This window comes from Trachurus japonicus, chromosome 13 (genome assembly GCF_045865225.1).
Source record: "Trachurus japonicus isolate A0001 chromosome 13, Traja_1.0".
Lineage (NCBI taxonomy): Eukaryota > Metazoa > Chordata > Actinopteri > Carangiformes > Carangidae > Trachurus > Trachurus japonicus.
This window is the reverse complement of record NC_140919.1, coordinates 12,074,865-12,099,196: the sequence shown is the minus strand read 5'-3', so window position 1 is coordinate 12,099,196 and position 24,332 is coordinate 12,074,865. Positions and strand designations below refer to the sequence as shown.

The 24,332-nt window shown below is 41.9% G+C and overlaps 1 protein-coding gene across 1 annotated transcript; it reads right to left on the bottom strand.

Moving 5' to 3' along the window:
* Positions 1-6,337: 6,337 nt before the first annotated feature.
* On the bottom strand, positions 6,338-18,451 carry tbcela (tubulin folding cofactor E-like a). Its single transcript, XM_085794826.1, has 9 exons — positions 18,342-18,451; positions 15,999-16,175; positions 14,392-14,531; positions 13,222-13,403; positions 11,639-11,895; positions 9,968-10,094; positions 8,048-8,164; positions 7,826-7,937; positions 6,338-6,674 (listed from the first exon to the last, which is right to left on the bottom strand). The coding sequence occupies exons 2-9, from the start codon at positions 16,141-16,143 to the stop codon at positions 6,468-6,470; spliced, it is 1,287 nt and encodes a 428-aa protein (XP_085650952.1). The 5' UTR covers positions 16,144-16,175; positions 18,342-18,451; the 3' UTR covers positions 6,338-6,467.
* Positions 18,452-24,332: the final 5,881 nt, after the last annotated feature.

Genomic DNA, 24,332 nt, shown 5'->3' with positions numbered 1-24,332 from the left:
AAGTATGCAGATGAATAAATTCATATTTTTAGTACTGATAGCAGTAATTATAATGATGAATTTCAATTATCAATAAATACTACAGACATTTTCAAAAATTTGGATTAAGATAATATATATTTTGTTATTTTTTGGCCAATTTGATAGATTTGACCAATGTTAGTGCCAAAAATTGACTTTTCTGTGCTGTTTTTACTCTATTTGATACCTTTATGACATATGGACATGGTTTTCTCACTCTCATGACTCCAGTTAATTATGAGGACATGTTTTTTTTCCTGTATTAATGGTTGGTTGGGTGGGTTAAACATTGAAGGAGATCTGTTAATACGTTCTGTCTTCAGACTAGTTCCATGTTTCTGCACTTGACTAGTCATTCATGCTGGAGTGTGTGAGCATCTGCATCAGAGTGAATGAGTCATATACTCACACTGCAGTATAAACGCCTCAACCATGAACCACATCCAGACCCCTGATCCAAGGCTGCTGCTGCCGCTGCTGCTGCTGCTGTGAATGAAACAGACTGTCACACGCTGAGGAGAGAGACCGCCCTTTATTACCATCTGATGATGCATCTTTCTCGATATATATATATATTAACACAAGAGAGATGACTCATTCTGATCCATTTAATACTTCATATAGGTTTCTACAAAAAAAAAGAAAAAGAAAGAAAGAAAGAAAAGATTAAGCCTTAAATGCCACAGATTATGAACAGTCCCATGTTACATATAGGTGAATGAACAGATTAGTTTAAATACTGGTGTAGAAGTTCGAGCAGGGGTGAGACCTCGGGCATCCTGCACTTTTAGTCCAACAAAAAAAATCTATAACACTATAATCAAAGACAAATATAACCCTCTAAGATCCACCTGAGCTCTTGATGCACTACTTTTAGAGGCAGATGATGACTCAAGCAGTGTATTTACGGATATATCCAGAGTAGCAGTGTCTATTTGGATTCATAGGTTTGCCATTCAAACAGGATGTGGAGAACTAAAACTGCCAGACGTCTGGTGTTATGCGCTGTCTATTTCATTTTTTTTTTTAAAGGAAACACAAATCTTTTCAAGGTATTAATTATTTTGTGTCAGAAGAGTTAATGAGAGAGGTTCACGACGTGTAAGAGACATTTCGGTTTCTCATTCGCTCAGTCGCTTCCTCTAATATGAACAGATGATGGTGGTTTAGAGGATGACACGATGAGTTATACCTGACTGAATTTAAAGGAGAGTTGTTTTTTTTTGTCCAGGCTACTTAATTAATGATTTATTCTAATTTTTGTGACATATCCCCTTCCTAGTAGAGATTTAGATAAGACTGATACCACTACTGCTGTGCTAAATATAAAGCTTAGTTTAGCATTAAAGCTACAAACAGCTCTTCTAGCCCGACTCTGTCTGAAACAAATAAAGTTAACTCTCAATACAGTAATGTGTTAATTAGCATGTTTTGTTACATTTGGACAAAGCCAAGCAAGTTGTTTTCAGTCTTTATGCTAAAATAATCTAACTAGTGCACAAACATGACCGTTATGTTGACTTTCTCGTCCATCTTTTTCAGTTTTTCCCCAAAAAGTTCTCATCTAAACGTCGTATTCATCCTTAGATTAGATATAAATTGTTAGAAAGCCACGAGAGCGATTGTGATGATCACAGAGGACTCAATCTGAACTGCACTCTTTATACTCTTGTCCATTGAAGCTACTGCTGGTGGAATAACTGCCTCAGGAAATGAGAAAAATGAGAGTCTCCCTGAAGGACTGACAGGTTTAAGGCGGCTCTCGAACACCTCAAAAGTTTGACTTCCTTTGACGACACGACCTGACACTCGCTGCTGATGGTTCAGCCAACATCTGAATATGATGCGACCAAAAACACAACACAATAAACAAAGACAAAAAAGTGTTTAAGGTGGAATTTCCCTTTAAAGGTCCTGGAAAACCTGGTTTTTGTCAATCAGCTTCTTCTTCAATTCACGTGAAACCACACTCACACAGTCCACAGGAAGCTGATTATAGATAATAAATAGTAAATACTGATGTTTTTTTTTTTTTTTTTTTAAATCTAACTTTAACTTTGTTGCTTTATTAGTCATCAATCTTCAAGGTTACAGAGAAATACTTAAAAATCTGAAATTAAAATAACATTTTCAGGAGCTTTAAGGGCTGCAAGATGGCTTAGCCAACTTTTTTTTTTTTTCTTTTGGCTTGTAGCAGTAAGCAAGAGAGACACAATAAATAACATAACACAATGACATAATGTTCCTCAACATGAAAACGAATAAATAAATAAATAAAATTCCCTTTGTCTCAATTGTAAAACAAAAGAACATATTAAATAAAAAATAAAAAATCACACATCCCTGCAAACGAACCGCACACTGATCAGCACGGACACGACAACTCAACACCTCGGTCCAGACTCAGATGTCGGTGTCCAGCAGTGCACCTCCTCCTCCTCCTCCTCCTCCTCCTCCTCCTCCCTGTGCTGGTGTCTATGGCTGTGGTTCACGCTACGCTAACGGGATGAACTGAAAGCAACAGGCTTCAGTATTATGGCTCCTGCTCGTTGCTTCCACCTGCACATTCACTCCTATTGTCTATCATCACATCAACCTCCTTTAAATCTACAGCAGTGGTGCAACACTAGTCGATAATAATAATAATAATAATAATACGGTAATAATAATGATAATATTGTGGGAAATATTTAAGCTGCAGCTCGGACACTTGGTTTTTGTGTCTCGTCTGATGAGCTGCTTCTAACACTGAGCAGCTATACTGTAGGTAGGAAATAAATAAATAAATGAATCAATGAATAATAAAACAAAACAAAACAAAACAAAACAAAACAATGGCACCAAACATCTAACAATCAAATGCTCCGACCTCTTCTACAAGTTGGAGGCTGCATATTATTATAATCAATCAATACTGCACTGTATATAATCACAACGACCATCTCCTCTGCAGCTATCTTTGTCTTTGGTGAGTGTTTCTGTGCAGAACCGACTGAAATGTAAAATACATGTGTGTGTGTGTGTGTGTGTGTGTGTGTGTATATGTGTATGTGAGGGGGTTGAAAGACTAACAGAAGAATAATGTGCAGTTTAAATGAATGGACCCTCCAGCTACTTCCTTATAGCGTCGGGGTCAGGGGGTTAGGGTCAACATTTTAAAAACAGCCAGAGTCTCAGATTCTTCTCACATAATATTCAGCCTCGAATGTGGGTCGAATGATTCCCACAGTTTCTTTCCCACAATGCAACTGGATAGCATAGAAAACTGCATCTTTTATAAGATGCTCTACTTCTTCTAACGCAGGCTCAGGAAAAAAAAAACTGCACATGATGAACACACTCGGCATCTGTTCAAGTAGGATCTGATTTTGGATCGTATGCTGCACAAAGTCAGAGCTTAAATGTCTGAAAATAATTAAAGAGATACAACAACGAACGGTTGGTCCAGCTCATATTGCACTGAATCTTAAATGTAAAATAATAATAATAATCTGAAACAAAACATGTAAAGATACATCACTGTGCTTGAAATCAAAAGGAACGTCTGAAATACTGTGCGACCGTGTTTCATTAAAACGAACATAAACACACACAAGTGGATGGAAAACTCACACACTCTGAACATTAACAACAATGTAACAACAGTGTATTTTCTACTTTTATACTTCTGCTGTGGAAAACCTGCACCGAGAGATTGTCTTTTAGGGACCCAGATGTGTGTGTGTGTGTGTGTGTGTGTGCGTGTGTGTGTGTATAACTGTATGAGTAACACTGGATGTTGCTTAGTAATGAAAAACAACCTGCAGCAGGGGGCAGCACACAACACGACAACAGCTGCTTTGTGGTAACTGTTGTGTGAGTGTGTGTATATGCAGAGAATTGTAGACTGGCTCTCGTATATGTGTGTGTGTGTGTGTATATATATACTACGGTGGCCCTGAGGTGCCAATGACAGCAAATCAGAAAAGCATGACTAAACACAGTATAATTTGCCGTTGTGTTTTCTCTTTTTGTCGTTGTGTTTTCTCATTTGCTGTAGTGTTTTATCTTTTGCCGTTGTGTTTTCTCTTTTTGTGTTGTGTTTTCTGTTTTTGCCGTTGTGTTTTCTCTTTTTGTGTTGTGTTTTCTCTTTTTGCTGTTGTGTTTTCTCTTTTGCTGTTGTGAGTTGCACCTCAGGGGCCACCGTAGTTTACTGTATGAGTAACACTGGATCTTGCTTAGTGATTAAAGGACCTGTATCTAAACATTAATCTGACATATCCTCAGTTTTAATTCTTCCTCCACTCAGTTTTATGTTGTTTTTTTTTAAACTTTTTGTTTCTTGACTAAAAGATGTTTGACCTTCACTGTGCAGAGTATTTTTGTTTTTTTTCCCATCCTCTGACAGTGCAACAACATTTTCTCTGAACTCCCGTGTTCACGTTGCTGAGCACATGATTTTGTGACGTCACAACCGGCTCAGGTCAGGAACCAATCACGGTGCAGCGTTCGTGAACACATGCAGGAGATGTTTTTTTCCATCCAGTTCAGAGTGAACAGTGTTTTGCATATTCATTAATGTTTGATTTTTAAGACAGTCAATATCAGACATGTTGGTGTTTAAAGCAAAAGTATAGCTATATATATATATACTATATCTCATGTCTGCACACACGTCTGGAGGAAACCAACTATAAAGACAGTGGTTCTCAAACTGTGGGGGCGACACAGGGCGTGTGTGTGTGGAGTTAATGCAATTTGCGCAGGGGGAAAATAAACAAGCGAGCAAACGAGTTTTCTGCTTCATCAGAAAACTGTGCTTCTGTCTGAACCAAACACACGCAGAATAAATCCTGAACTGTGCTACGTAAAAAAGAAAGAAAGAAAAAAGCCCCACAGTGTGCTGGCATCATGTCGACTTTGTTCGGCTCAGTGCGAACAAACAAAGGCAGCACGATGAGGCGTTTCTTCTTAACCAGGATCTCGTTGTTGTTGTCTGTTGTTAATTAAAGGGATAGTTCAATATTTTGGCAAATTGGCCCATTGCCATAATCCCTATAGTCATAGCAGTAGGTTCGTTACCTTTAATTGTCGGTGCAAGCTATTTTTAGAACGGCGGAGCAGAGCCGTGAGCTGCTCAGAGCTACGCTACGGAGGCTCATGGGATTTCTTGGTTTCCCTCATCAAACTCATCAAATACACAATCCAACAACTCCAAAACGCTCTGGTGGACAAGTTGTGACCTGCACATTCACCACGCTATGAGATAATAACACAACGTTACCAGACAGAGTTGTTTTAGAGGGAAATTCAGAGACTGCTTGCTGAAAAACTGTCCCTGAAGGCAACGCACATCAGCGCAAATTTCCCTCTAAAACAACTCTGTCTGGTAACGTTCTGTTATTATCTCATAGCGTGGTGAATGTGCAGGTCACAACTTGTCCACCAGAGCATTTTGGAGTTGTTGGATTGTGTATTTGATGAGTTTAATGAGGGAAACCAAGAAATCCCATTAGCCTCCGTAGCTTAGCTCTGCTCCGCCGTTCTAAAAATAGCTTGCACCGACAATTAAAGGTAACAAACCTACTGCTATGACTATAGGGATTATGGCAATGGGCCAATTTGCCAAAATGTGGATTGTTATCCCTTTAAGTTTCTGAAGGGGTGAGGGGGGGACATTGAGTTTGAGAACCACTGCTACGAAGATTTTAAAAACTGATAAATGTCGAGACAGACTCCCTGCCTCTTCGTCTACTCAATATTGTGCCCAACGCTTGAAAATGTGACGTTATCGTCTTCTGTTGACGCCAATCATCCACAGAAACACAAAAGGAAAACACCAACTCACAATAAAGTAGACACTGAACACTGCTTCCCCTCCCTCCTCCCTCCTCCCTCCTCCCCTCCTTCCCAGCGTCCACATGTCAGGATGTTTCCTCGAGCAGACGCTGCTCTCCCAGTCGCCTCCGCTTCACCACCGACCAGCGCGGCTCTCGCAGCGAGCCGCCGGGCCGCCGGCGTCGGGTGGTGCTGTACTTGCCTATGCAGGTGCTATGGTACAAGCCGTGTACTAAGAAGAGACGGGTCTGCAGCGAAGCTTTTGGTTGCTCTCTCCTTCTCTCTCTCTCTCCTTCTCTCTCCCTCTCTCTCTTGCGGCCCGTTACCGTTTCTCCACTGTGACAGGTTTGTGCATTAGCTCCAGTGGGGTTCCCTTCAGATAAAGCTGAAATAAATAAAGACAACACTCTCCGGACCGACCTTTTTTTTCCCCTTTTTAACTTTTCTCTTCTTGTTTCACTCCCTCTCCCTCTCTCCACTTCAATAACTGGGCCGCTGATGCGTTTTCCAATAAATTTTTTTGCAATGTCAGTTAACCAATAAATAAATAATCCAATGAATCAATCAACCAATCAATCAATCAATCAATCAAGGAGTCACTCTAAATCAGCCAGTTCGATACCCGCTGTTCATTTGGTCTTAGGCACCACCAGTAGTTCGTCTCCGTCCTGGATGCTGTAGGAGTGCAGGGCCCGGGTGTTGTACTTCATCTCCTCCGGGCCGAAGGCGCTGCACTTGTCGATGTAGTAGAGCCTCATGCTGTTGGTGGAGAGCTGCACCACGGTCGTCAGCTGCTTCTTCAGCTCCGCCACCGTCTGGTCCAGACGGATGTTCACCTGGGACAAACAGAGAAACCGTCTGAGGATCATCTCGCTCTGATCTCTGTAGGAACGGTCGATGCAGTAGCTCGATATGTTATCTACACATTGTCTATCGCTAATCTGTGCTGGGTCACCGACCGAGATGCTAAATTCTAACTTTTATTAAAGAGGAACTAAGCAGGATTTCTCCCGTGGCTATGCTACATTTTTACCTTAATTAAAAAGGTCTGGAGTAATTATGATGGTTGGAAACAAATGCACATGGCCGAGGGCAAAACAGCGGAAAAGCGACCGGATTTGCATAGTTCCCCTTTAAGTCGGAGCCGTGCTTTGTTTAGATTAAAGGGATAGTTCAACATTTTGGCAAATTGGCCCATTGCCATAATCCCTATTGACCCTTTGCAGACACGTCACAATTATCACGTGATGCGAGACGGACGGCAGAAAGAGCTCAGTGATAATGTACTGTCCATAGACTGTATGGGTGCTGTCCAACAATGTGGCTCGATCACTTCACATTACAACCTCACAGCATTATCGCTTATTTAAAATAGAATATCTACTCATCCGTTGCAATATTCTGTTTGTTTTTTTGGTATTCGCTGTAGAATATCTCAGTTTTCTGGGTTTGCTTTTCCACTGCTAAGGAGCTATAACGTCAAGTTAGCGCCACACTCCCCATACAGCAGCTGCTCCCACAGTTAACGGACCTGGAAATTAAAACCTGGTCCGACCCGTGAGTGTTGAAGACCTGACCCAACGTCTGTCTAATAGTGATCATTCTCTGATTAAACCCGTCTGAAAAATAAAAGAAAACAGGAAGCTTTCTTGGTTTCCCTCATCAAACTCATCAAATACACAATCCAACAACTCCAAAACGCTCTGGTGGACAAGTTGTGACCTGCACATTCACCACACTATGAGATAATAACACAACGTTACCAGACAGAGTTGTTTTAGAGGGAAATAGAGAGACTGCTGCTGAAAAAATGTCCCCGACGGGAACGCGCATCAGCGGTTTTGTATGAATTTACCTCTAGAACAGGTGAGAGAAGGCCGGATTTGGACGAGCCGTCAAACTGGGACAGGCCTTGTTGTGACGCTGCTGTGATGTAATCGACCTTTGAATGCGTCCTCTGAAGGATGAGACACAGCTTACGACTCACCTGCTCCACTTTCTCTTCACAGTGAACCTCCACCTGGGCGCGGCAGCGAGGTCGGAGGTCGATCTCGGCGAGCGGCTCCAGCTTCCCGTACTTGGTCACCAGGGAGTGATACCTGAAGAAGGGAGAGGGAGAGAGAGAGCCCGTCGTCGCGCTTTCTCAGTTTAAACGAAAAAAGGGAACAAGCATGACGTCGGAGGAGAGACGGAGCGGCTGCGTCCGTACCTGTAAGGCAGCTCCTCCTCTGGATAGTCCAGGTGGTAACGGATGAAGAACCTCTCGGCGTCTTCTCTCTCGCTGTCGGACACGACGCTGCCGTTCAGCAGCGATATCGCAGGAAGCCTGAGCAGAAGAGACAGAGGTTAGAGACACGGGTACACCAAACTGGTTCCAGCGCTGGTTCAGAACCAGTGTCAGATTTAGCACCGGTTCTTTGCTTTTCCACCACCTCAGCACCGGTTCTTGGTTCTTAAAAACTGGTTCCAAGCAAACACCAACTCCGAGCTGGTACAGAGCTAAGAACCGATGACGTGAGGGGCTGGGGGCGGGGTTTGTAACGCCACATTATGTAATACCGCATTATGTAATACCGCATTATGTAATAATCTGCCACATTTTGTAATAAAATCCTTGAACGCAATGTGTAATAAACTTTGCCATATTCATAATGCACCAAATTATTACATTTTTTTTTCACAAAAAAAATGCAACACCTGCATTTAGTAATAATTTGGTGCATTATGTAACAACTTATTACATAATGAGGTGAAAATGTATTACAATATTACATAATGTGTTAATAATTTTATTTATTTATTAATTTTATGGACCTTTGGTTTGGTTTGGTTTTGCTTGCACCTTATTGAAGTGCAAGGTTAACACCATTACTATTATTATTTTGCAATTTAGTTTTTGTGTCATAATATTGTGTCAATTTTGTACTGTCAATTAATGAGTCATGTTTTTTGGTTGTAACTTGTATTCTTGTTAAAGCAGAAGTAAGCGGAATAGTTCTATCTTCCGACAGCAATCTCTTACATAGAGTGTTTGGTCTGAAACACGGGTCTGTCAGTCCCTCTGCTCTGCTGTAAGCCGAGGAGAAAACTTTCCTTGTATCCTACAACCTTTATCCAATGAGGAGAGAGAACGGCATAAAGGGGCGGTCCTCTCTGTGTGTGCAGCCAAGGGATGCGCGTGAATGTGGTGACGTAGGGACGAGGGCGGGGACTGCTAACTCCATCGGCTGACAGGAAGTTAGCCAAAACCACCGGATTGCTTACTTCTGCTTTAAATAAACATTTGATCACAAAAAAATATGCATCGACTAAAAAGAGAAAAATGTTCTAAAAACAAGCAGCAGTGGACTGAGGAGGAGACCCAGTGCTTCCTGGCACTGAGGTACAAAACAAGTTGGAGGTGGGCCTCCTGGACAAAGCGAGTGCCTCAAGGTTACGCGATGACGATTTACGCCGAGTCGCCGACGTAACGACGTGGCTCTGACTCGGCTCCTTGCTTGTGGAGAACAAGGGGGCAGTTGTCAGTCTGAGAAGTGAAGCTCACTTCCGCGTTCAAAAAACTGCAATCCCCTCGGCTTCCTCTGGGGGCTGGTGTCAGAAGGGAGCATTCTCCATAGACCCCCATGTTAAAATCGCCGACTTTACATCCTCAATAAACATGTTAAAAGCCTGGTGTCAGCACTTTTTTTGGTCTCAATTGATAGTTTCTACCCCCGCACACACTCTGAGGGGGGTGAATTTTTTTTTAACTCTACCGTTTTACTGTTATTAGGTTAAAATTCTGGCCAATTAGGGCGCGGAAACGTTGAGTGACAGGTCCGAGCAGCTCCGTGGACAGCTGCTTCGAGGCCAGTGGGCGGGTTCTCGGCCGGCCAATCCAACATGGCGCTGTTCAGGCCGCCATATTGGAGTCACAAAAATGACTCCCCAAAACCAATGGGTGACGTCACGGACGCTACGTCCATTCTTTTTACAGTCTATGGTGGAGAAGCAAACTGGTTCTTTGGAGGCACCAGGCTGGAAGTGGCTCTAGCACCGAACTAGGACCAGGTTCTTCTCGGTGGAAAAGGGGGCACGTGGGGACAAACTGCGGTAAACATGTCCATTCGTCCTCAGTGACGGGACTCACTGTGCGATCATGAGGCTGCGTCGCTCCACGTTGGTGTAGGTCTGCAGCAGGGGGATGCCCTGCAGCCGCACCTCCTCCAACTTGGGGAAGAAGTTCAGCTTCTCGATGTCTTCCCACCGGTTTAGACCTGACAGAGGACACACAAAAAAAGTTATTTTAATTCCCATCTAAGTTCAAAAACCGTCTGTTTATTTTCTGAAGCATGTGGAGCATTGCTGTTGTTGCTGTTGGTGTCGTACTGTGACTCAAACTGAGAGGAGGAGATCGATAAACAGACGCACCACTTCACCTAAAAACAACTTTCTAATTCAATTTCCTTCCTTTCCTTCAGTGATTCACACAAAGAGAAGTGAAGAGTCAGTCTAGGAGATTAAACTCTATGTTTACAGATGCAGACACGTGTTGGTTTTTTGTTACTTGCTGTGTAAATGTTAAAACATAAAGCAAGTAATCAACCTCTGCTACCTCATTATTTCCCGTCTCGTCTAAAAGCCCATGAACCGGTGGAATGAGACTTGTTTTAATAAAAATAATCAGAGACAGAAGGAGGATGACGTTTTTCCGAGGCACTGAAGTCAGCGTGAACACGTCTTTGCACATCGTGCCTGTTCGCTCCACTCCCAACAGGACTCTGGAAATAGATTTATCGCTGATAAAGAGTCCGAAATAGAAACAATTCCTGAGATAAAAGCTGAGCTGGGATCAGTTGTAATAATCTACACACAAACAGAAAGCTTTGAAGACGCAGCGGCATGTTTTCCTGGTGCTAATTTTATCCGCTGTCACATATTCAAGCTCAGACTGTAACTCAGGACGGTTTCTTGTGCGCTGAAGGAACCAGAAACAATCCAGAGTTTCCTCCCGATGTTAAAGGGATAGTTCACCCAAAATTCAAATTTCACTCATTATCTACTCACCCTCATGTCGACTAAGAGCTGTGAGAAGTTTCAGAGTCCTCCGTGCCTTCTCTGAGTTACGGGGGGGTCCGCGCAGCAGTATTTGTCCATACAATGGTTGTCAATGGATACCAACTTTCTTCGTCCAAAAAGACACACCAAAAAACATCCAAATACCTCCACACTGCTCGTCTGTAATGTCCCTCTTGTATTGAAGCCCCGACATGAGAAATTGTTCCGAAAAAATTTAATTAAGTCTATATTTTAAGCTTGTTTGTAGCGGAAGCTCCCAGTGTCTCAGTTCACTGCTCTGCCTGTGTCAGTGCAAATCTCTCGTGATTTGCACAGACCGGCGGAACAATTTCTCATGTCGGGGCTTCAATACAAGAGGGACATTACAGACGAGCAGCATGGAGGTATTTGGATGTTTTTTTATAATAATAATAATAATAATGGCTTGGATTTATATAGCACTTTTCTAGGCACCCAAAGCGCTTTTACAGAAACCATTATTCATTCATACACATTCTCACCAGTGGTGGTAAACGACGTCTGTAGCCACAGCTGCCCTGGTGTGTCTTTTTGGATGAAGAAAGTTGGTATCCATTGACAACCATTATATGGACAAATACTGCTGCGCGGACCCCCCACCCCCTGTAACTCAGAGAAGCCACGGAGGACTCTGAAACTTCTCCCAGCCCTTAGTCGACATGAGGGTGAATAGATAATGAGTGAAATTTGAATTTTGGGTGAACTATCCCTTTAAGACTCTGACCTGAGTTGTGCAGGTTGATGCTGCGGAGGTTGGGGAAGAGCCGCTGCAGGATGTCTTTGCTGTCCTGAATGGAAGCCAGGCTGTTGTTGGCCATGACCAGCGTGTGCAGGCCGGGGAACATGGAGCCGACCTTGCGGACCTCGGCCCAGTCCTGCAGGCCGTTGTCGGTGATGTGAAGCAGGCGCAGGGTGGGGAAGGCCACGCTGGAGGCACTCACAGTACTGTACTCGTTAAGGCACAGGAACAACTCCTCCAGCCTGCAGGACAACAACATGTCATTATGATGATAAACCCAAGTATTGTAAATATTTTAATAGAAGCCTGGGCTTTTATTTGCTTCGAACTGAACCAGCTTATATCTGAGACAAACGTCTATATGAGACGGGCTTTTAATTCATTTTGCACAAATCTTTTTCTCAGCAAAGACGGGAAAATAAATATTATCAAATTCATTGGTTTAAACATATTAAGTAAGAACATTACATTAGTTGTTTTAGAGGTAAATACAGAGACTGCTTGCTGAAAAACTGCCCCCAACGGGAACACGCATCAACGGTTTTGCATGAATTTACCTCTAAAACAACTCTGTCTGGTAACGTTCTGTTATTATCTCATAGCGTGGTGAATGTGCAGGTCACAACTTGTCCACCTGAGCATTTTGAAGTTGTTGGATTGTGTATTTGATGAGTTTGATGAGGGAAACCAAGAAATCCCATGAGCCTCTGTAGCGTAGCTCTGAGCAGCTCGCGGCTCTGCTCCGCCGTTCTAAAAATAGCTTGCACCGACAATTAAAGGTAACGAACCTACTGCTATGACTATAGGGATTATGGCAATGGGCCAATTTGCCAAAATGTTAAACTATCCCTTTAACAAGTTGCCCACACAAGTAAAATTGAAATTACAAACAAAACAAGCCGGTAGATGTGTTGACGGGCGACAATAGTGGTCCAAAAATAAGATGTTGGCAACCGTTGTGATCGTTAGTTTCAGTAAGCGCACAATGACAGTATTCGATTTGATACGACACTAACTTTTTAAATCTGCGCACTACAGAATCTAAGTACATAGTGTAGACAGTATAATTACCTGACAGTGTGCTCATGGAAATATTTGAATTGAGAGACCCTAAAGGACCAGTTTTTTTCTTCACACCCAACTGAATGACTGAATTGTGGAGAATCTAAGCGATGTAATGATGTGTATCTACTTCATATCGACCAAAGTTTTAACAGAAGACTAATAACAGTGGCACCAATGGGAAAAAAGAGCAATTTAAGCAGTGCTGTCTAACTATTACATGCACGGATTAAGCAGCTTAGAAACTGCTCAAACAGGACGTCTAGTGGGCTTTGAGAGGTTTTGTGCGTTCACAAAAACTTGAACAGAAAATAGGAGTAGACCCGGCTTCTAATTGAACTTAATTGTTTGAGCAAATAAAAGCCGGTCACAATTAGAAGCCGGGTGTACTTCTATCTGAGTCTATCTCGGCTTTTATATGAGAATTTACGTTTACGTTTATATTTCAGAGATTTTTCTGCCTGGGATTAGAGTCAACTTCATCTACACAGTCTCTACAGTCTTACTCAGGTATCTCCCTGGTGAGCACCAGCACAGTGTCCCAGGACACCTGAGTGTTGTTGAGGACGAGGCGTCGGACCCGGGAAAAGGCTTCGGCACATCGCGGCTCCAGGGTCGTTCCTGCCAGAGGGTTGGAGCTCAGGTTCAGGAACTCCAGGTTCGGGATGTTGGACACGATTTTACTGATCTGGAAAAACAAGACATTTTACTTTTTATCCTTTATGAGGTCGGTACAGAGTCTGAGGGCGGACGACAGGTGAATATGAATCTCACTGTTAACAATAAAACAATAGAACAACCTGCACTGTTTCTGTTTGTATCCGTTTGGATTATTTTCTCAATTGCAGTGACAGAAAAGTGTGAAACCAACTCTCTCTCTCTCTCTCTCGCTCTCTGACAGCCGTGACCTCTCTGTGACTCCCTGCTCCAACCACTGAAGACATTAATCTTTAAAAACAGCTCAGTAATTGCACTGCTGCTTTTAACAGCCGCCACTCAGACGGGAGGAAGTGGTGTTTTAGTTCGGGAACTATTTTAAGCTGCGGACTGATACATATTTAGTGCACTGGTGAGCATATCTGGCAGCAGGTACAGATTAAATTATGAGGGAACATGTAACCCAGTTAAAAAAAAGTACAACAGGCAGATTTCTAAAGGTGTTGAAGCTCAGAGTGAGTGGAGCTCGGACTTCAGTGCACATCGCGGTAAACATACGCTCACCCACCTGTCACTCAATAAGGCCACGCCCCAAATTATGCAAAGCTTTAAAGTGGAAATTGCAAGTCTGGTCTCTCCTCCTCTGAGTCTCTAACCCTCCTCTCCTCCATGTGCATTTTTTTTCAACAACGAAGCCGGTGAGAAATCAATCCACGGAGCGGTGGATAAGGTTATTTATCATCTACCATGTTACCATATGTATATCTGTGTAGTCATCTGTCCTTTGGTGAAAACGTAGCATAGTTCCTCTTTAAAGGGCATTTCCAATCGTAATCAATGTTTACCTCAGATATCAAGTCACCTATGATCAGTTCATTTCATACCATCCATACTCCCAACTGCAGTGTGTGGACGTTTATAATCGTTTTTGTTCAAGAATCTATTGTTTTTTGGTAGGTCCGAATTTTGATTTAATTTAATTTAATTTTAACATTATTATTAATAATACGAGAGCTCACCTCGTGCCAGTCCTGCAGCTTGTTGTGGGACAGGTCCAGCTCCATGACGTGGGCGCAGAAGGCGGCGATCTCGGCCTGGTCTCCTGCTCTGCTGATGCCGCAGCAGTTCAACACCAGCACACTGGGCAGGTTCAGGCGGTCTGCAGAGGGGAGCGGGGAGTCGGGACAGAGGAGGACGGTCATTACGACGTGTAATGCAGGCTAGGCTCTGGTCACTATTTTAGTAAAATGATAAATGTCTGGATGAGTTACTCAATAAAATGGTCTTTTATCGTTTTAAGTACCCGTTGCAATGACACCAAGTGCCACTAGGGGTCGAGTACCGCTGGTTGAGAAACACTAGACTAGAGGAGCTGCGGCTTCAGACTATCTATCATCACTCTCCAAACTTCCTGGGCCAATGTCTTCTCACTGCAATGCATTATGGTCTTTTTATGGTGGGAAAATTGGACCCATAAATACAAGTTCACATCCTGTCGTCTCCGACCGGACTTCACTGTGGTGCCAGGAGTTTCTGTTTGTTCTGGGAACCTGCTCTCATCGTGTTTTGACTCTGACTTCCTGTTGTTTGTAGCTTTGAAAGACGACTGTAATAATTTAGATTAGTGAAATTTCCTCTTTTGATAAATCACAGCTTTATTTGTCTCATTGTATTTCATATGTATTTAATATTTAAGACTGTTTCAGTGGACAGTCTACATTAATTTTCTTAACTGGGCTTTTATTGTGAAATATCGCACAGGAAATTGATGTGAAACTCACTATGTTCAGTGTATTGCGACTTTTGAAATCGCATCTTGCAATGATGGAATTAGAAAGGCTATTTCTATTTCTATCAAATTGGTTTGGGACTTTTTTGTTCCCCCACCCCATCACTGCCCAGGTGTGAAGTGCTGGGGGCCTCCACTGGGTCAACAAAACCGTGCTTCACAGTGAGGAGGTTGTAGATATGATAATAGGCAAGGCAAGGCAAGGCAATTTTATTTTTTATAGCCCGTTTTTACAAACAGTTTGTCTCAAAGGGCTTTACATGGCATCATAGCAACATCCTCTGCCCTTAGACCAGTGTTTTTCAACCTTGGAGTCAGGACCCCACGAGGGGTCGCTTGGAATTTAAATGGGGTCGCCTGAATTGTCTACTCTAGATATTAATATAATTAAATATAAACATAATTTTTAAACTAATTATTACTCTTTTTGAAATTATGATTAAAAACACCACACACAATCTTAAACAACTGTATTATATACTTTCACTTTCTCGAATATAAATCGAGTTCAAATAAAATGCAGCATAAATATCTGAGCTGGCACATCTTGATTGATGGGGTTGCCAGAAATTTGTGACGTCAAAATGGGATCATAAGCCAAAAAAGGTTGGGAACCACTGCCTTAGACCCTCACATCGACTGAGGAAAAACTCCATAGAAAACCCTTTTAACAGGGAAAAATTGGAGAAATCCAGGACAGGGCAGACGTGCAATAGATGTTGTATACAATATACATAATACAGAGCTTATAGAAACCAGAGAAGCTTCCAGGTCACTGATTATGTTGACGAGCATAAAGTATGTACAGGAAGTGACGGCGTCCGAACGCAGCCTCACCTTTCATGGGGGAGCCCTGAGGGACCGGCACCACCACCACCACCCCCACACCGGGCCCCCGGCGGTATGGGAAGTTCTCTGGACTGTACTTCTCATTGATCACCTCCACAAAGCTGCGACCGTCCTTGTACTCTGGAGGCTCCATGGCTACGACCTGATGAACTGCCTCCACCTCCGCTGGAAAGAGAGAGAGAGAGAGAGAGACAGAGAGAGAGAGAGAGAGGAGAGATCAATCATCGATCAATCTACTGATCATCTCCTCCAGTAATGTGAAACTTCAGTTAATACTGAGAAACGTCCTCATCACAAACACTTAGGCTACTTCTGCCAATCAACAAATCAATATCCTCTGTTTTCTTTCTTGAATTGAGTTTAAATGACTTAAGGTGAAATTACACTGTAAAAATAAACTGCATTTTGACAGTTTTTACGCCAATCAAATACATAAAAGAGTCACTGTCTGCAAAGAAAAACCCAACAAAATTAAACCAACTGACCTACATTATTGATTGGGAGGTAGAGACTGATTGACTGAATGTTTATTACTCACAGTTCTTATGTTTTCTTCCAAAACAGGTGAGATCAAAACCAAAATGATCACATTTAACAAGAAGTAAAACATTTGTGATTATTTATTATATGAAATAATGAAGATAACTTAAAACACATTTTTAAAAAAGGTTTCCGAGTTGTTGTTTTTTGAGTTTGTAAAGCTTTTTGAAAACAAATAAACATGCAATGAACAGCTTTGTCAGCTTTACTGAAAAATAAAACTATAAATATTAAACTTTAACATTGTGGAGTTAAAAAACCTACCTGATCTCACCAGACCTGCTCCTGGAGTTTGCACAGAGAGGTTTTAGTTAGATTAGCTGCTGCTTAGCACAACTCTCCTGAGTGTCAGCAGCAGAATGGAATTATGGGTAATGGAGGCAAAAAGGTTTTGACAACAAAGACGAACATGAGAAAAAATAATGATGTTTTTTCGTTTTGTTCGTTTCTTTTCTGCCGATCGTGTGAGGAGCGTGATGCTGGATCAAATTCATCTCACTTTATTCTTCATTATTGTCATTCATAAATCCATCTAGCCTATTAGTTTTTTTGATTGATTGTTTAAAATGTTAGAAATAAACGAGCGGCTCAGGTGTGACGTCAAGAAAACAGAAGCATCAAATCCTCACAATAAACAGGCTGAAACCAAACCAGAGGCCTTTTGCCCGTCTCTGCTGCATGACGACGAACCTTCAACCAATTAATCCACGGTGGTTAATTCATTATAAAACCACATTTCATTAATAAACAACTTCATTTTCTCTCTTCTACCTTGGACAAATCAGTCTTTTAGACAAGAACACGTGTTTCCACTCAGGACAGAGGAGGAGCCACGGAGCTCATAAATGTCTGAGTGTGTTTTTAGGAAGAGGAGGAAGAGGAGGAGGAGGAGGAGGAGAGGGAAGTGTCCTCAGCTCTTTATCACGAACCACAGACACACCGTCCACAGTTAAAGGTCGAGTCTGTAGGATTTTCTCTTAAAAAACAAAATATAGGCTTATACAACAGAAATCCTGCTTCCTCGTCACCTATTGGACTTCTTTCTACTCGTGTGTCGTCATTTTGATGTTTTGGTGTAGTCGGGACGTTTTCCTCGGCCAGCGATAAAGCATCGGTGAAGTTGAGCGTGTGGCGCAGTGCTTCTATAGAAACTACCACAAAGATAAAGACTGGGCCCCGTCAAGCCGGGGGAAATGGTGGATACACACTTACTGTAGCAGCAAAGAAAATGAAATAGAAGGGGCTCTGTTTATCTAAAAAACAGAAAAAAAGAAAAGAAAAGAAAAGGAAAGGAAAGAAAAGAAAAGGAAATACAGTCTTTGAGTGAGTTTGATAGTTGTGTTTGCAAGCTGCGACGAACAAACCTACCGACTCGACCTTTAAAGATCAATTTTTTAAAGAGAAACACGACGACTGATCCACGCGCTGGATTTGAAAGAATAAGGTCTTTCTGCTGTGACTTTATCACTTAAGTTTCTATGTTTAACGTGACGAGTGTCTATGAGTGAGTGAGTGAGTGAGTGAGTCGGAGGGCAGACCAGAGCCTCGCTGAGGAATCTGCTGCAGGGAAACATTAATTATGTAGTAGTTTGTGCAGAAATAAAAAAAATAAAGGGATCTGGTTACAATATCTTTATTTGGCAGAAATGGGCTGCAGTAAATTGTGGTCAAGTATGAAAAACGATTTGTTATTCAGCATCGTCGTCGAATGAATCCAGTTAGTTGCTTTGAAGCTGCTGTTATTTTTAGACACGTGTCAGGTGTGTGTGTGTGTGTGTGTGTGTGTTTTACCTGAAGAGACGTCTCCCTGGATGTGACCACGATCACAGCTCACTGTCCTCTCTGTCTGTGCTGCTGCTGATTCTGCTGATGGCGGCGGCAGTGGTGGCCTGTCAAAGACACGAGGAGCGGCCTGTGACCCACTGATCATTTCATCTCAAAAGTCATAACGTCTGTGTGATAGTCAGAGTGAGTGTCGTCTTGTCTTACTCCAGAGTGGCTCCACAGAAGAAGTAAGAAGAAGAAGAGGAAGAAGAGGAAGAGGAGGAGGAAATGCTGGTGTGTGTTGGGTCAGTTGTCAGGATTTGGTCGGTGCAGGCCGGGAGAGGCTGGAGCATGTGATACTGCAGAACAAAACAAGGTCAAAGATCAGTTTCTGCTTTGTTTTTCAGTGTCAATAAAGCTGAGCGATCATGGACACACAACTGAGCTCACACACACACCAACACACATACAAATCAAACAACTCAACTTTAAACTTTATTGTCCCCAAAGGGAAATTCATGTTGCAGAAGGGCAAAAAAACAGCACATATAGAGCACATCCACACAAACTCTACACAACATTGAACAACATTGAATGGCAGCACCCCAGAGGGCAAACTGGGAGCTGTTCCATACAATCAAGGTAAAAAAAGTTTCCATATAAAGCTTTTAACCATATGAGACTTTGATCTCTCAATGTTACTACATATTATCAATGAACTGAACTCCACTAAGAAATCTGCCAATTTCTTCACTCTGGGGTTAAATAAACACGTGACATAGTGGAAAACCACTGTGCAGGACGTCCACATGGAAATTATGGAAACAAGAGAGGAGACGACTTTAAAGTGCAGCTGCTTTAGCAAAACTATTATCGATTCCTAAAAGATATTATAAGTGGTATTGTATCATTATATAGCAATTTATATGGCTCAGGTGCCTGCACAGTGACACAGTATGGAGCCAGTGGAGTAGTAGTGTGTCTTTATGAGGAGCTTGCATTGGAAGATCTGTCTCGTGCTCATCAATCAATGAACAGATCAATATATATTTGTAAATCACGTTTTAATGGGATTCAGTATCAAGTTAGTATAATAAATTCGACTTGTGAGGTTTTAACAAAGTAAAACCTATTTTTTCTTTTTGTTTCTATTATAACTTTTGTTGCTCCAGCAGGTACAGTAACATGGATGCTCCTGACAACAACAAAACCAACAACAACAACAACAACAACAGACAGAGCTGCTGGTGTGTGAGTAAAGTTCACATTCAACATTTACAGCTTCTGGTTCTTCTCTGAGGTTCAAGCCGAATTAACGTGCAGCTGTCAGTGAGCTGGAAAAGCCTCACAGTGATGCTGCAACATCACACACACAGGCCGGCGAGACACAAAAAACACTCAGTTTACACACCGGCCAATGGACGCTGGTTGTTTTTTATTTTCATTATTATCATTATTATGATTAATATTGTTATTATTCAGAGCGTGCGGAGCCAAACCCGCGCACACAACAACCACAACACAATCCATCCCAGCTGCAGCCACAGATAAATAACTCTTTATAATCTGTGCAGTAGTAGCCTAGGCTGTGAGTGTAAACTGCGTCCAGTCCAGAGACTCTGACCCTCCAGCAGCAGCAGCAGCAGCAGCAGCAGCAGCAGCAGCAGCAGCAGCAGCAGCAGCAGCAGCAGCAGCAGCAGCAGCAGCAGCAGCTCGATGCAGCCGGACATGATCTCAGACGGCAGCGGTATAAAAAAAACAAAAAATAAAAAAAACCCCACCGGTGGCCGGTGACAGCACAGCAGCAACACACCGACCCACTACCCGGTCGTTAAACAGTACGCTGTCTCTCTCTTACATACCTTCAATGTCTACTTTGAATTTCCCTTGTTGATGAAAACAACCAGCTGTCATTTTGCTCACCCCTACATCCCGGAAGTGACGTCGCTTGAGCTGAAATCGAGTTTACCCCTTTTATTAAAAAATAAATAAATAAAAAAAAACTTCAAGTCGCAAATATATTTTATTCAATTTACATCCAATTATTTTTTTCTGAGCCTGTTTTATTAAAACTGTTCACTAATAATAATAATGATGATAATAATAAAAGACAATGGAGGAGGAGGAACCCCTGGAGAGGAAAAGCCCATGACGTCATTGTGCTGATGATGGAGAAGATGATTTGTCTGATCCGACCTTGCAGATCACTTTAGTCCTCATTAGGAACTTGATATAGGCTATAAACCTTCTCTCTCTGTGATACGTGAGATAATGTGTGATAGAAATCACAGACAGTAATGGTGACATTGCCATAACAACAGTGTCACTGTGATGCCATAACATCTTTAGTGACACCTGTTCAGTTTTACATATTTTCGTTTCTCAAAATTACCATGAATTTTCTGTAGTGTTACCAGGTAAAACGTGACTATTTTCCAAGTAAATAAGATGAAACTGTGCTGTAAAAGAAAGTGTGGCTTCTTTCCACAGTCGGCTATTACCAGTTTCTTACTATGTAATTAAACCTGTGTGGTGATAAACCTGTGATTTTGAAAATGTACTAATTCTGGAGGAATAGGATAGCCCCTTATGAACCAGTCTACCATCCAGTCCTCCCATTAAGCTGGCCCGCTCTCCCTGCCTCGCTTGCCTACCAGAAGCTTCCTCCTTCAGCTGTTGTTAACATTTCCATATTTCTCACATTCTCTGTTATAAACTGTTTTCTTGTCTGTAACAACATCTATTGCACGTCTGTCCGTCCTGGGTGAGGGATCCCTCCTCTGTTGCTCACCCTGAGGTTTCGCCGAATTTTTCCCTGCTAAAAGGGTTTCCATGGAGTTTCTCCTCAGTGGATGTGAGGGTTTAAGGGCAGAGGATGTTGTTGTGATGCCATGTAAAGCCCTTTGAGACAAACTGTTTGTAAAAACGGGCTATACAAGTAAAATTGCCTTGCCTTGCCTTGAGATGTGCATCTCATTTTCGAGGGGGTCCTTATTAACAACAAAAATACAAAACAAGAGTTCAGTCATCAAGGGTTCATAAATATTATATGATTAACATGATAACATAAATGGTGATGTAATACACAGCAATAAAATGTCTGACAATCAATCAGATTTTGCTTAATTATTGTCTAAACTCAGTTTTTTTTTAAAAGTTTGTACTATTTCCAGAAGCCATTTGACTTCAGTCAATAATCTGACATGTGCCATGTGATCATCTGAAATTGGACTTGTTGGACATATGGACTTTAATCGTTAATACATTACAATAAATAAAATAAATGAATCAAAATATTTTTTTAAAAATCATTTGTTTGTTTATCACATATTAGAAATCAGGAAGTGATGGTGACTATTTGGAATAATAAAGTTGACGATAAGAAAAGGCCAACAGCAGCACTCACAGAAACTAAACCTTCATCAACCGCACATAAAATAAAATAAAAAATGTAAAACTATATTGCAAAGATTGGAATATAATCTGACTGTATGATGAAATATTCATGATCATCACTCAGCTCCACGTCACTCTGTGCTCCAGAGCCATCTAGTGGCCACAAGACTAAATTTTTACTCTTCAGTACCTAAAAAACACCTCTTTTTTTTTCTTCAACTTCTGTTTCATCTTTCACTCAGATTCAGTTTTGTCTTTGTAAACGTCATCTTTGCCGATCTGGCCACATTATTAGGAACACCACAGTAACACAGAGCAGCCGGCCTCTCTTCTTCACGTTGTTGGAAATTCAGTCCTGTGAGATTCTGCTGACTACATCCCACACCCCCCATCCCATAATTTCCGCAGGTCTGTCAGCTGCACATCATCAATGGTGTTTATCTTGTACTTTAAACCACAGCTCTGTTGCTGTTGCAGTGTGGGTCAGTGTCCAGGTGGGGGCAGCATTGGTTCACAGTCACATAGTAGTAGGCTCTGTGAGGAGGTCAAATAGAGCGTGTATTATCCGGATGGGTAATTAGTGTGAATGCTGGAAGCATTCACACTATTGTTATTCGGTTCGGCCATTTTCTGCCTTTCTTTGTCATGTAACTAGTCCTTCATACTTTGTGCTATTTCAACAATTCAAATATCAAAATGTTCAGCCTTTTCGGGACAGGTGTGCTATGTCTTTTCTCTTTTCAACTATTCATACTTTTTGCAATATTCAACTATTTCTGATTTTTTTTTCCCCATAGAGAATGCATTGGAACAGTCTTGAAACTCTTCAAATCTTCTTACTTCTTTCAGCCTTTAAAGCGTCCACATACTTTCAGCTAGAGACTTCATTCAAATTCTGAGCTGTAGACAAACTTCTGATGTATTCATCCTGTATTTACAACTTTTTCATAGCTTGCACCGTTTTTGAGATAAATCCTTTAAAAGCACATGAGGATTTCTGACAAATTTCACACTTTTCAATGAGTGTGTATGGGGTTGGGTCAGAGTGAGTGACATCATCGTTAGAGTGAGAGGGATCGAAAAAACATTCAGGATTTTTTCTGGATAAATTGCCAGCACGGCCACAAATTAAACTCTAGACACATGATTTCCTCACCGGTTTGTAGCCCCACTTGTCGTGTCTCATTTAATGTGCTCAAAACAGCAGACAGACTTACAGAATTGTCTCAGTGAGCCTAATTGTCCAGCTAGACCCGCTCCAGTGGCTCATCCACTTCAATATAAAAGTAGGAGCTGATTTTTTTAGAAAAGCAGAAATGCCCCCCTTTTCTACCTTGCGACGGCAAGAAAAGTTTTTGCCCTACAAACATTTAATGCACATGAATGTGCTCAGGAAGGTCTCCTTGCCCAGATGGTCAGGACCACATTCTGATCAGAGGTACGGTTCTCTTTTACTGGGCTGTTTTGGGAAGCTGCTCAGAGCTCAAATCTCTCTGCTCTGCTCTGCTCTGTGTGCAGTTGGTCCAGCTGTAGCGGCCAGCTCGTTATCAAAGTCTATAAATAGAACAGGTCAGGTGCAGCCTGGCTGCTCGTTAAGATGTTTTTAAACACAGCCCCACACACACACATGATAAACCAGACTGACAGAGGATGTCCACGCACAAACACAGGCATCACACTCACACAGACAGACACACACAGACACTCACACACAGTCACACATGCACACATACACAAACAGACAATTCCATTCCATTCTTCATTCTTCCATTCTTAGATAATAATTTAAAATATTTTTTAAATGCAGCCAGGGAGCTCTCTGCTCTCATGGGCTGAATGAGAGCAGGAGAAGGAGCTCAACTTTGTAACTTGCTGTTAAAGGGATAGTTCACCCTAGAATGATATTTCGCTCATTACTGTATCTACTCACCCTCATGTGGACTAAGGGCTGGAAGAAGTTTCAGAGTCCTCCGTCCCTTAATAAATCCCTTAATAAATCTATATTTTAAGCTTGTTTGTAGCGGAAGCTTCTCAAAGCTTCCGCTACAAACAAGCTTAAAATATAGACTTATTTAATTTTTTTCGGGACAATTACGCAATTTGGGGCTTCAGCACAAGACGGACATTACATACGAGCATCATGGAGGTATTTGGATGTTTGTGTGTGTTTTTTTACGAAGAGCTCTGGTGTCCCTTTACAACCGTTATATGGACATGCACTGCTACACTAAGACCCCCTGTAACTCAGAGAAGGGACGGAGGACTCTGAAACTTCTTCCAGCCCTTAGTCCACATGAGGGTGAGTAGATAATGAGCGAAATATCATTCTAGGGTGAACTATCCCTTTAAGTGCTTTTTAATTCATTTTAATTCACCAAAAAATAGTCACAGGTCACAAAAAAGTCCTCTTCTTGCTTGGTGTGGCTAATTTCTGCACTTTCCTTACTTTTTTTTTAAGCATCATTGAAAAATCTCACATTCATCAAAGTCTCAACCTCTTTTGCACAACACCACTGTAGTGTAGGGGTTAGGGTGGATGCTTGTCAACCCCAAGGTCACTGGTTCGAATCCAAGGGAAGAACTCTTGTTATGTTATGTTGAATTCTGCTCTCCTCCACCGCC

What these genes read in the sequence shown, in the direction of transcription:
- tbcela (XM_085794826.1), bottom strand. Translation starts at nt 16,143, where the DNA reads ATGGAGCCTCCAGAGTACAAGGACGGTCGCAGCTTTGTGGAGGTGATC. An exon ending in AGCTGCAGGACTGGCACGAG is followed by an intron (nt 13,404 to 14,391) that starts GTGAGCTCTCGT and finishes TTGTTTTTCCAG; the next exon opens with ATCAGTAAAATCGTGTCCAA. An exon ending in CGCAGCCTCATGATCGCACA is followed by an intron (nt 8,165 to 9,967) that starts GTGAGTCCCGTC and finishes TCTTCTGCTCAG; the next exon opens with GCTTCCTGCGATATCGCTGC.